Source organism: Trachurus trachurus (assembly GCF_905171665.1).
Source record: "Trachurus trachurus genome assembly, chromosome: 12".
Classification (NCBI taxonomy): domain Eukaryota; kingdom Metazoa; phylum Chordata; class Actinopteri; order Carangiformes; family Carangidae; genus Trachurus; species Trachurus trachurus.
Genome location: NC_139908.1, coordinates 10,182,031 through 10,195,688, shown reverse-complemented (window position 1 = coordinate 10,195,688; position 13,658 = coordinate 10,182,031). Strand labels below are relative to the sequence as shown.

The following is a 13,658-nucleotide window of genomic DNA, read 5'->3' as shown; positions in this document are numbered from 1 at the left end:
CCTCCAACTCCTGCTGATATTTCATTAAGAGCAGTTTCACTGTTTTTCCAAAAGCGGGTTCACATGTGCTTGTGTGTCCTGTCTCCGCTCAGGATTAAAGGGGGTCTTGGGGAGCGATCGGTTACATAAGGTTTGGGTAAAAGGTAGCAGCCGCCGTAATGTAGGTCATCTCTGAGTAAGATAAAGTGACGGGTTACTAGGCTGGGGCTTCAGGCCACTACATCTTTGTGAAGGTTGGCAGAAGTATGGATTCACGCAGAGCATGTCAATCCGAGATGAGAGGACTGCCCCTGTGCCGCCTCATCTTTTCACCTTTCCTATTATCATGTTCTCAGATCATGTACGGCAGCAACTGTCACATCTTGACAAGCTTCACTTCCTTTTATCTTTTCCCTCTGATCATGTTTGGCCCATTTTTTGGGGGGGGGAACCATTTGTCGAATGTCACAGAAGATATGAAACGGTGGTATTTCTTCTCCCGTTACATCACACAAGATGTTTTCATGTTGTTGTTTCTAAGTCACTTGTATTGTGAAAGGCTGCGTGCTTGTGGAAAGAAGCCTTACTTTTAATTCGGTAGGTAACAAAAACTGCACATCTAATAAAATATGGCACCTCTGGAATTCAAAAATAAGTCATCAATAGTAAAAATAACAGTAACAGTAATCATGCTGAAATAATGTATTTAAGAACAAAGTTTTTCTGAATAGTTTTACCTTTTTACAATGAAATATTTCAAAATACAATCACTTTAAGGATGCATAACTTTTTATTACCACAGGCAGATTGTCTTATAATGTTAATATCCTCAAATTTTGTCTTTTAATTGTCAATAAACACCATTTACAAACCCTTGACAATATACCTACCAGGCCTGACAGCATAGCTCTGAGCTCTCTAGTATTTATATGAAGTAAATGAAGAGTTAATATTGATCAGCAGTGATGTCTCTCTTGTCTCTCCAGAGGATGATAAAAAGCCGACCAACGAGGCGGTGACCGAGTACCTGGAGGGACGAAAGAAGTACGAGGACATGAGGAAAAAGAAGCTGAAGAAAGGCTCGAGCAGAGAAGAACAGGTAAGGACGCGACCCGAGGTCATTATTGACTGAACTCATTTCAACAGGCTGATTGGAGATGCTGTCACAGTTAATTATACGCTGCTTGTTCCAATGACGTCCGATCTTCTTTCTTTCTTTCTTTCTTTCTTTCTTTCTTTCTTTCTTTCTTTTTTTTCTGCCTAAATAGACGATGGCCCTCCTCAATCGCTTCAAGTCCAAGCTGTCGTCAGCCATCACCGAGGCTCCAGAGGAGGAGGACGACGTGGAGGAGCTGGCAGAGGACGACGACAAAGGATGGTCAGTGAGCCCGATATCGTTTCAGCTAAATCAGTCGATTTTAGCCCCTTTTTTTTTTTAAACATTTTGTTGGCTTCATCTGTCACAGTGGAGTCATTGTCAAGTGTGTCTGATGATAAAGAGTCCAACCATGACAATAAGTAAGAGAAAAGGATCATTCACCTAATTTAAACACCAATTACAATATTTTCAATACAGTTATTCACACCACAACAAGGATATTACTCATAAGAGATCATAAGAAACAAGAAATAAGCATTAAATCTTCTGTCTATTTTGGTTAAATACATTAATAATGATATATTATGTGTTATCAGATGTTTTCAGCTCCCACATATTCATCTGTATCTGCCTCCAAAACGCTCCCTGTCAGTCTGTAGTTAAAACTGTTTCTAGAAATCTTGACTCTGAATGGACATGGCAGCACAATGAGAGTCATTTCTACTGTAAATACTTTCAGTCCAGTCAATGCTTGCCAATGTTTTGCTTAACCGGTGGCTTGTTGGGTTTGGTAGCTGAAGCAATACAACACACACACACACACACACACACAACGCACACACACACAACACGCTGGCTTTTTATTATGTTAAAGTGAAGCCGTCGGTCAGATTTTATAACTTTTTCTGACTTTTTCTCTGAAGCTGTCTTCCAGAAACTGTTGTCGAAACGGTCACAGAGTAACAGAGTCGTGCTTTGTTCTGTGTAAAACTGCATATATTAGTCGAGTAAATGTCAAAATTATCATATTTGTTCAGTTTATACACAAACTGATGCTGATAACTTTCACTTATTTCACTTTCAGAGACGACTGTTACACTTATTTTAGCAAGATGTAGCTAATAAACAGCTGTGTGTCTGTTAAAAACTAGGTCTGTGGGGGAGTTGCATTATGGGAAGTGTAGGGTCCAGTTTTTGTCTTTTTTATCTGACATACAGTAGTGTAGCTGCTAAAAGTGCTATTTGTAAGATTTGCTACTGCTACATCAGCTTGCAGCTTTACCTACCAATCCAGAGGAAATATTGCAAGTTTACTATCTTATAAAAAAGGCCTGTTTCCATAGGTGGAAAGGCTCTCATTTGTTTTGTTTTTATTTCTATTTCCTGTTTTCCTTGAACTGAAGCTAGCATGCTAACTGGCTAGCGTCGGCTTTCACGTCATTTTCCGATACCGAGTCACTGTAGCAACAAGTAGCACAGTTCAGAGGACGTATTATAACATCTAGTCTTATAAATGCTACAACAATTAAAACTTTTCACAGGACTGGCAAATAAAAGAGCTCCTAATGCTAACGCTTGCCATGTAGCGTTAACAAAACTCACAACCACAGCTCCTTTGATCTTATACGACCTGAACTGCAGCCTGTTTTTTTTTAGTTTTTTTTTTTAAATGTTTATTTTATGATAAACCTACAACGTATAAATTCTTCTGCCTCAGAGTAGAAAGAATACTGGATCAGCAAAGACTAGAATAAAATGGCTAATAAAATAATTCATATATTAGTAGCAGCATGTGAGCACACCAGAGCCCCGACTGCTCCTGGAGAGTTCAAGAAGCACTTTTGGCAAACGCATTGTTTTATGGACGGAGAACTGCAAGCATGACAAGTTGGCACAGAAAGGCCTTTTTCATTAGCCTCTGCTGGTTTACGTTGTGTTATTCTATTGACACACTGGACTGTAAGAGATTGTGAAAGAAGCTTTTTTTTATTATTATTATTATTATTATTATTATTATTTGAACAGTACGAGCAGCGCAAATGAGACAGTGAGCGGTCGGTCGGCCTCTCTCCTCTCCTCCTCTCCTCCTCTGCGCTGGGATGGATGAAGCTGTGTTGACCTTTTTGTCTCGGATCCACAGACCTCGCTTCGGGCTCCGATAGATGTGTGTGAAAGTTCAAGTTGTGCGCATATTGTGAATGTGTGTGTGTGTGTGTGTGCGCATGTGTCAAGTTGGGATTTTCAACCCGCAGCCACCAGATTGGCCATCAGGAAATCAGCCCTGACGCTGTGTTTTCCTCTCATATTCTGTTTTTCACCAAAGATCTCAAAGTCTAACTACACAGAGTGAGGGTTTGAAATGAATACCATGTGTTTGAATTTGAGCAAAGTGTCTGTGTGTGTGTGTGTGTGTGTGTGTGTGTGTGTGTGTGTGTGTGTGTGTGTGTGTGTGTGTGTGTGTGTGTGTGTGTGTGTGTGTGTGTGCGCGAGATTTTAGAATAACAAAATCTGTAGTTGCTATTAGTCTCGAGTCGAGAAGCCCCCTTGAAGTGTAAGTCTGTGTGTCTGTGTGTGTGTGTGGAGGGAGGGAGGGAGGGGCGCCCTAATGAATTTGAGAGAGAGAGAGAGAGAGAGAGAGGCCTTCCTTGGCTGGTGTTTGGAGGCCGTAGACACCTCACTGTGCCCTCCTCTCCTCCCCCGCCAGGTATGGTGGCGAGGAGGGAGGGAGGGAGGGAGTGAGGGAGGGGCAGTAGCATAGCAGTCCTAGAAAAACACCAGTGGGAAGTCTGTGCCACTCTAGGAGCGCTGTGAACAGAATGTGGGTTACAACAGGTCAGACATTAGAAGTCAAGTCTGGGCCAGAGGAGGTAAACTATTCCATCTGTGTCTGTGTCTACACATTCTGACTCTCTCCCTCTCTCTTCAGCAGCAGCAGCAGCCCCCTTCTTCTCCTCCTCCTCCTCCTCCTCCTCCTCCTCTTCTCGGTCTCTGCTAACACACTACACACAACCTCACACTCTCAACGCAAAGACCCGCCGCCGCCGCTGCTGCTGCCGCCAACACTGCCGAGTTGATGCTGTTGCTGCTGCTGCTCCATCCATCCATCCATCCATCCATCCATCCATCCATCCATCCATCCATCCATCCATCCATCCATCCATCCATCCATCCATCCATCCATCCATCCATCCATCCATCCATCCATCCATCCATCCATCCATCCATCCATCCATCCATCCATCCCCTCCTGAACTCCTTAACCCTCCTGTTGTCCTTCTGGGTCAAACTGACCCAATCTGTTCACTTCCTCCATCTCTTCCTTCTTTCCTTCCTTTCTTTCTCCCTTCCTTCTTTCCACAATCCTTTTCCCCTTACTTCTTTCCTTCCTTCCTTCCTTCCCTTTGTCCTTACTTCTTCCTTCTTTTTTGACCCAATCTGCTCCCTCCCTCCATCTATCTTTCCTTCCTTTTTCCCTTCCTTCTTTCCTCCAACCTTTGTCCTTCCTTCTTTCCCTTTGTCCTTCCTGCCTTCCTTCCTTCTTTCTTTCCCTTCGTCCTTCCTTCCTTCTATCCCTTTGTTCTTCCTTCCTTCCTCCCTTTCTTCCTAACTTCCTTCCTTCCTTCCTTCCTTTCGTCCTCACGTCTTCTTCCCTCCTCTTTTGATCCAGTTGACCTGGTCTGTTCCCTCCCTACATCTTTCTTTCCTTCCCTTTTCCCTTCCTTCTTTACTCTAACCTTTGTCCTTCCTTCTTTCCCTTCATCCTTCCTTCCTTCCTTCCTTCCTTCTATCCCTTTGTCTTTTATTATTATTATAACCTTTATTTAACCAGGTTTGTCCCATTGAGATCCAAGATCTCTTTTGCAAGAGAGACCTGGCCAAGAATGACAGCACATAGTTTCAACAGTCACATTAATTAAAAACATAAAACAAACGAACAAACAAAACAAAAAACAAAATTGAATTTTTAAAATTAGTTAAAATAATTTACAAGATTAGTCAAACATTTGCACTCAATTAAAACATTTGCACTCCTGAAGCCTGGATGTGATGGAATTTATCATGGACTTGAATACATTCAGAGAGACCAGACTTTGGAGTTTGAGCTCTGACTGCAAACTGTTCCATGTACTCGGAGCAGAGAATCTAAAAGGTTTAGTTTAGTTTAGTTTATTATTACGGGACAATGTACAATACCATTAATCCAGAACATAGAAGAGATGGTTGTACCAGATTTAGCCACTAGGGCTAATTTCCATCTGTAGTCCCAACATAAAACTCACAATACAATCACAATAAAATACAGTTTACAGAAAAATACAGATCACAGTAAAATACAGGAGAAACCCAAGACATAGAACAACACATGGACGCACAGAGGCAACGCACACACACCGCCGCCCAGTAGCCACATGGACAACAGGGGGACAACATTGAAAACACAGACTTACATCTCCTCATTCAGAATAGAGGAACACAGAACACCAAGAAAGCTTTCTTTCCTTTCTTTCCTTCCTTCCTAACTTTCTTCCTTCCTAACTTCCTTCTTTCCTTCCTTGACCCAGAAGGACAGCACAGCAGGAGGGTTAATCTCCACCCCACCACCGCTTCAGTGCAAATAAATGAATTAATAAACAGAGGAGCAGCTCAGCTCCTGCAGCCTCGTCTCGCCCTGCAGCAGCAGCAGCAGCAGCAGCAGCGACGGCGGCGGTGGTGGTGGTTTTGATAAGGAGGACCGAGTTTTTCCACATCACGTCTCTCGGAGCTGTACGACGGCCGGCCGACTGTCATCACCGAGACTGCTAGACGAATTATATAGAGGCGGCCCCGCGCTCACACAGCAGGAGTCCTCAGGGTCCGCCAGAGTCTTAGCCATGACATTTTAGATGAGCTGTCACAACTCCTGCCGATTTCAAATGAACACGGGAGAGAGTGCCGACCTCACACACACACACACACACACACACACACACACACACACATACTAACAGTCCACTCAGGAGTAGACACTTCCTGCATGCATCAAACGCAACATATTAACTTTGAAATGTACAATAGTGAAAGTGAAGTTTGTGTATTTAGTGCAGCCAGTTAGAAACACACCGGTGCTACAGTCTGCGCACACACGCACACACACACACACACACACACACACACACACACACTAATGCAGCACACGGTTGCATTTATTCTGTCCAGCTGATAAGAAAGAGCTGCTGATCAGTGATAACGGGAAGGTTTTAAAGACTTTCACTCGAGATCCAACTGAACTAACGTCCAGTCCTGTGTGCAAAAGTTTCAGCTACTAAACGAAACGTCTCTTTTATTATTTATGAATCAAACTCCTATTTGCCGTATCCATCCTTCGCCTTCACGTCATCAGCTCCACTCGTCCTCAGGACTTCAGGTAGCCTACTTGGCAGAAGGTTGTTCCAGCGTCTTTGGAGAACTTTCCTTCGGTTCTTCTGTGGTTTTTGGTTGGGAGATGGGAGGAAAGAGGAAGGGGAAAAGGAAGGAGAGATAGAAAGAGGGAGGGAACAGATTGGGTCAATTGGGTCAAAAAGGAAGGAAGAAGTAAGGATGAAGGGAAAGAAGGAAGGGAGGGGAAAAGGATTGTGGAAAGAAGAAAGGGAAAAAGGAAAGAAAGAAAGAAAGATGGAGGGAGGGAGGAAACATTTGTTCAAGGGAGGAAGAAGCAAGAAGGGAGGAAAGAAGGAAGGGGAAAAGGATGGAAATAAAGTTGGAAGGAGGGAACAGATCAGGTCAATTGTATCAAAAGAGGAAGGAAGAAGAAATTAGGACAAAGGGAAGGAAGGAAAGAAGGAAAGGAAAAAGGGAAGGAAAGGAGGAAGGATGGAGGAAGGGAACAGATTGGGTCAATTTGACCCAGAAGGACAACAGGAGGGGGGTTAAATTAAAAAAAAAGTCTCACCTTTAACTTAATGTATTAAAACAAGACTAAGGTCCAGGTTATAGAGGGGAAAAAACAAGTGTGATGTGTTTTTTAACCACAGGATTCAAATGTGTTTATGTGAAGATAAAGGTGGAGGCCTCTCTTGAAGACCATCATAGTGTTGCAGTCGGTTGGAGAAAGCAAACCGTTGTCGTGTAATGAAACAAACAAGAATTTAATTCACTTTAATTTACTTTAGTGATGATTACATTTTTCATAATTTCAGTACAAAGCATGAAACTGATGTGTTGCAACTCTACTGTGGTCTCCAGTTGAGCTTTTACAAGTACAGTGTAATTAAAACAGTCAATTTGCATCACCATATAACCACAGGTATTATATTAGAGTAAAATATAATGTTTATAATAATAGGAAACTCCTAAACTCCTAACCCTTTGTTGTTGTCAGATTGTCGGTTTTGGAAACTCACACAAGTATCAGACAAACTGACATCGTGACTTGATGACGGAGCTCAGTCAAGAGTCAGGACCGTTACAGCTCAATCCTGACAGGGACATGAATGTCTGTATCAAATTTCACAACGATCCATCCAATAGTTTTTGAGGCATTTCACTCTGAAACCATAAATGTCAACCTCAAAGTAGCACTGGAGAAAAAAGAAAAAAAAAATCAACAGGGGATCAACAAACTCATTGTGATTCATCCTCGGGGGAACATGAATGTCTGTACAAATTATCATGGTATTCCATCACACGGTTGTTAAGGTATTTGAGCCTGGAGGAGGGAAGCGGTGGACGGACAGACAGAAAAACAGACTGAGGGACTTTGCCATCCCCAGAGCCGCCACGCTGCTATCAGGGCCAAAACGTTTTTTTCCTGTCCACAACAGAATCCAACATCTTTCACTTATTTCAGATTCTTGATTTTTCCACTCAGCAGCGCTTGGACGTATGAGACAAAAGCCTCCAGTTGTTAAAAAAAAAAAAGGATCCTCCTTGCAATTGATTTAGTCTTGCAATTGATTGTTGTTTCGATTATCAGAGAGCCGTTGATGCAGCAGCTGAAGAAATCCTGTCAGTGGGAGAAAGTGTGTTGTATCTGTGAAGTGCCTGACACTGATATCTCCTGTGAGGAATGTCCTGATTCTTTAATCTCTCTTTGGGGGAACAGAAAGTGACTGGGGAAATGAAAGACACATGACCGTCTGTTCTCTGGGGACTGAGGCTTTCACTCAGAGTTTTTTAACTGCTAAAATGTCTCTCCTATAATACTATATCTCATTTATAGTGAGAGAAATCATTCTCTCTTTTTTTGCTACAGTATGAGGTCCAGTATTAATAAAGACGTTTTATTCCCCCAAACCAGACTCAAAATCATGTTTTGACCATTTTGTCTGGACGCCCCCGTGTCGTGTCTTTAAATTCCAACAGGGCTTAAAACCTGAGTTCAAAACACTCGGTGTGACCCGGGCTTAACACGGCCCGTATATTGGCTCCCCACTGACAGCAATACACAATATTTTGGAAATATTTAGGGTTCAGTCCAAAAGGACAAGCTGTGTATGTTTTTTTTTTCTTTTCCCAACCTCCATCTTTGCAGCCTGTCATGAGTGATTTAAAGCTCCAGTGATCGATATTTTTATGCATCATATGACTGTGTTGTACAGTTAAAGGGACAGTTCAACATTTTGGCAAATTGGCCCATTGCCATAATCCCTATAGTCATAGCAGTAGGTTCGTAATTGTTACCTTTATTTATCAGTGCAAGCTATTTTGCTGCTAATAGGATTTCTTGGTTTCCCTCATCAAACTCATCAAATACACAATCCAACAACTCCAAAACGCTCTGGTGGACAAGTTGTGACCTGCACATTCACCACGCTATGAGATAATAACAGAATGATACGAGACAGAGTTGTTTTAGAGGTAAATCCATGCAAAACCGCTGATGCGCGTTTTCATCGGGGGCAGTTTTTCGGCAAGCAGTCTCTGCATTTACCTCGAAAACAACTCTGTCTTGTAACGATCCGTTATTATCTCATAGCGTGGTGAATGTGCAGGTCACAACTTGTCCACCAGAGCGTTTTAGAGTTGTTGGATTGTGTATTTGATGAGTTTGATGAGGGAAACCAAGAAATCCCATTAGCCTCCGTAGCGTAGCTCTGAGCAGCTCGCGGCTCTGCTCTGCCGTTCTACAAATAACTTGCACTGACAATTAAAGGTGCTGGCTGGCTGCTAAGACTATAGAGATTATGGCAATGGGCCAATTCGCCAAAATGTTTAACTATCCCTTTAAAGATACAGTTCTGTAGTATTTTAGCCTCTTTTAGCTTATTTAATTTATTTTTAGTTTTACACACTGGTTGAGACCAAAAAGAAGAGGGGATATTGGATTTATGTTGGTTATTAAACAGAAACACGACATGAGTGAATGCTGATGTTTCTCCACGTCTGCTGGGTGTGTAAATGAGCAGCTGTTTTGCGAACACGTGCGTCATAACATCTTTGCAAAGTGATGTCAGATGTTGTGTTTACAGGTTGTTCCACTGTGTGGCATTCAAACACTCATAACATAATAATTTCTTTTCCATTAGCATTATGAATAATTTGCAGGCAGGTATTACAAGTGTCTCTGAAATCACAGCATGAAAGCTAAACAAAACAAACACAGTGGCACCTGCAAAGCAGAGAGGAGGTCGCTGCTTGAACTGATGGCAGATCGTTAAAAAACTTAATTAAAGTTTATGTTGTTACATGTGGAAAAACTCAAACTCAAGACACAGGAGAAATTCATTTTATTATCTAGAATAAATTTGAATTTTGTGTTGATAATTACTGCTTCCTTAAAATGCATCAGTCTTTGGGCTCCGTCTTAGCTTTCAGCTCTAAATCTCTCCATAACATTCCCAGTACCCACAGTATACAACATTTACCCAGTCCCCTACAATGTTTAATGTTGTGTTTTCATCTCTGCGGGTTAGGGTTATTTTACTGTCTGTCGTTTTCTGCCTGTTCTTCTCATTTGTAATGTTTTGTTTCCATCTTCAGCTTCATCATTCTCATCATTTTTTTGAAACCATAGAGATGAAGTTTGTCATTTTTACTATATTTGTCAGTTGCAGAATTACAGAAGTGGTCTCTTCAAATCCCAGTTTGTCCCGGTTTTAGAGGGTAATAATAATGTAATCAGACTCGAGGCTGAAAGAGAGCAGTCCCCTCTCTAGATAAAAGTTGTGCACAGCATGTGATTTAGTGGATGCTCTGACTGCCGCGGTTCTTTGAACTCTCTCCACCCTTCTCTCCGTCTGATTTAGGATGGGCCATGTTCTGCAGTTTGATGAGCAAACCAGAAAAGTCAAGGATGCCAACATGCAGGACGAGGACACGTTTGAGATCTACGACCCGCGCAACCCCGTCAATAAACGGAGGAGAGAGGAGAGCAAGAAGATCATGAAGGAGAAGAAGGCCAAGAGGTGAGGTCGCGGGGTCGGAGGTCAGGTCCTGCCCAAGCCACGTGATAGAAGAAGAACTGGTCATACAGCATCCCGCCTGTCCGCTTTTCCACCACTTCAAAAAAAGAAAAAAGAAACAACAAAAAAAAAAAAAAAACGCAGCTTTTGTCGAACAGTCTCCTGGCTCCAACATCTGGATTGAGGAAGCTGACCTGAGCGCATACCATCCCTGTAATCTGTGATGGAAAGGCTTCTTCCCCTGCAACAGCTGCACGCAGCGCGCGCTCAGTTACTCATCAGGATTAAGACGGTGGTCATGGTGACGGTTCAAGTCGTGATTCGATTCTATGTAATGCTGTTAACTTTTTTATAGCAGTCGTTTCTGTTGTCTAGAGCTTAAATGTGAGCGTTAGACTTAAAATAAATTACATTTGTTAAAAAGACAGAAGCATCTGACTCGGTTGTATTTTTTGTTTTAACTCACTGACTTTATTAGGTAGGCTACACTTGTTCAATCATCAATCTGATTATTTATTCTAAATAATTATAAAGGAATGACTTACATGGACATGCGCACATGGACTTAAAAGAAAGCAAAGACTGCAATAACTTTTTATATAAAACATTGGTTATTTATGCAAAAGAAAAACTTTGCCTGCCCCTCTTAAAACTGAAGTTGTCTGTTTTATATTATCATCGACTAGAATTCATCAACAATAACTTTCAAATCATATCATGATGAGCAATACAAATTTCCGTTAGCTTCACTGTCAGACATAAAGTGCTCCTGCATCCACTGTCTGAATTTCTCTGTCATCAATGTCTATGTTAAGGCGATGCGCCAAAACACAGAAATTAAAAAAAATAAATAAAAGAGCAACAGGATGGCAACATTATGAAAAAGGAGCAAACTCGCCACACTGTATTCTCCCAAAATGTTAAGTAATTTATTAGAGGATTACATGATGAAAAGACAAGGACAACGTTTCGAGTGTTTGGCTCTTCGTCAGCTCAGTCAATGGACAACGTTATGAAAAAGGGCATTAATGAACAACCTAGTGCAACTCAAATATGAGGACATCCCATTTCATACCCACAATTTTTACTACAGTAGATCAAGTGAGTTGTAAAACATTAGTAAATGTGCGATATATTTCTTTACCTTTAGTTGTTTCCCCTTTTCTCCAGTCTTAATGCTAAAGCTAAGCTAACCAGCTGCTGGTTGTGGATTCATATTCAATAGACAGATAAGAGCGTGTGTCAGTGTCAGTCTTCCTACCTACAGTAACTCTCCTGAAGAGGCTGAATAAGCACATGACTCCTCATTTGCTGCGGAAGCACAAAAATAACCAACATCTGATTAAATCATCATCCAGCTTGAAATGAATAAGAAATAGTGACTGCACTGTGACTTTAATGAGCCACGTTCTTCGCAGAGTTTAAACCTTAATAAAGACCGGTTTAGTATCGGTGTCTCCTGTGGCCCGGGCACCGTCTGACAATATCTTCATACTTTGGACCTCTCTTAGACTTAAAAAAGCAAATAAGTGTTTTTTCCCCCAAAACTATTCCCTTAATGCTGAGATGAAAACCAGAGATGGCCTAACCACTTTCTCTCTTTTTTTTTTTTTTTTAGCTGTATCCGCCTCACTGTCCTCCTCAGGTCGCCACTGGAGCAGTCAGAGCTTGTAAAAAGGAACTGTTCAAACCAAAGACTTTACCTCACTGTGGTGGTTTCGGGGGTAAATGATCTGCCACTGCCATGTGTGTGACCAGGAGCTGCGTTTGGCCAGTGCACTGTTTTTTACTGCACTTCTGGGATTATGCTTAAATTTTCATATGGAACAGGAAGGAGAGTTAATGTTACATTATGAGCCGAGCTCGGCCCGAGCTGCTGCAAATCTAAAACAGGTGATCCGACTCCGTGAGCTCTGTGTGCTCCTGTGTCCAGGTCAGGTTGAAATGTGCCACCGTGTGCATAACGGGGGAGAGAGTCTGACATGAGGAGCCGGTCGTGGCACTAACCCTCTCGTCGACTCCACGCCGGCCCTGACCTCTTCCTTTCTCCAGAGTCAGTGATGGAGGACAGAATTTACAGTCCTTGTTCTCGTTAAAAGTACATCCTGGAAGTCAGCTGAGGCCAATACGAGGCCCGGCCGGCCGGCAGTCTCAAAAAAATACCATCTTGATCTGTCTGACTCAAAGGGCTGGAACTTGATTTTGGCTCCAGCTGACCTGCAGAATGCATTTCAGCACAGAGCGAGGACGGTGGACTTCGTCCTCCATCACTTCCACAGTGCAGGAGAGGAGCTTTTAGGGCCTAATGTAAAAGATCTGACACTGTGAAAACTAATGTTATTTATTAAACACAAGTTGAGCTGCACAAAGGGCATTACAACACATAAAAGTAATGTTGATTTATTGCACCTTTAAAAGCAAGAACCTTTGAACAATGTCAAGACGTGCAAAGGACGATAAACAAACAAGAAGACAGAGGATAAGGTAAATATGAATAAGGCCAATTAGAGTAGATGCCATATAAAAGCAATAAGAGCATACCCATGCATGCACAATAAAGGATGGTAAAGGGATTAAAAAGTAAATTAAATGAGTAAAAACACAACAAAGTCATATGAAACACACTGTATAGAGAAACAAATCAAACAACACGAAATATGAGAATGACAGAGTTAAAAGTCCAGCACTATAGAGGTCTGAAGGAGCATTTAAGTACAAAAGTACACCCAGGTATAGTACTAAATGTACTTTTACCCCCGGCAGCTCCAGCAGGATCTTTAACGTACCACTCTTTGCTGCTGGTCATGTGACGGCCAGGGATGAGATGGGATGGTAATAGCATTATCACGCTATTCTACAACCACTATCTCCCTCTGCCCTTGTGGGTAAGGGATAAAAATAGCCGACTAATCCTTTGCCATCTCGTAGAAATTCAACTAGCACCTCTTTTGTGACACGGATTATTTCCTCCCCGCCTCGACCCTCGAGTGTGTTTCCTACATTTGCATTTAACTTATAACTCTTCCTTTTCACTCTGCAGGTTTAAACGACCCTTTGTTGCTGTAGCTCATATGTTGGATAGCTGTGTGTGTGTGTGTGTGTGTGTGTGAGCACATGTCTGACCTCTGACCTGTGGACATGAGTCCTCCCTTCAGTGGCCGATTCCCCGGGGTGTGATGGACCGGAGTGTGTGTGTGTGT

General features: G+C 42.2%; 1 protein-coding gene across 1 annotated transcript in view; it reads left to right on the top strand.

The window, feature by feature from the left end:
- The window catches only part of cwc27 (CWC27 spliceosome associated cyclophilin), a 34,012-nt gene extending 23,009 nt beyond the window's left edge, over window positions 1-11,003 (top strand). Inside the window, exons 12-14 of the mRNA XM_083983307.1 lie at window positions 966-1,078; window positions 1,248-1,357; window positions 10,303-11,003. Of these exons, the coding sequence (XP_083839433.1) occupies window positions 966-1,078; window positions 1,248-1,357; window positions 10,303-10,465 (386 nt within the window). The 3' untranslated portion in view covers window positions 10,466-11,003. The remainder of the gene's footprint in view (window positions 1-965; window positions 1,079-1,247; window positions 1,358-10,302) is intronic.
- Window positions 11,004-13,658: the final 2,655 nt, after the last annotated feature.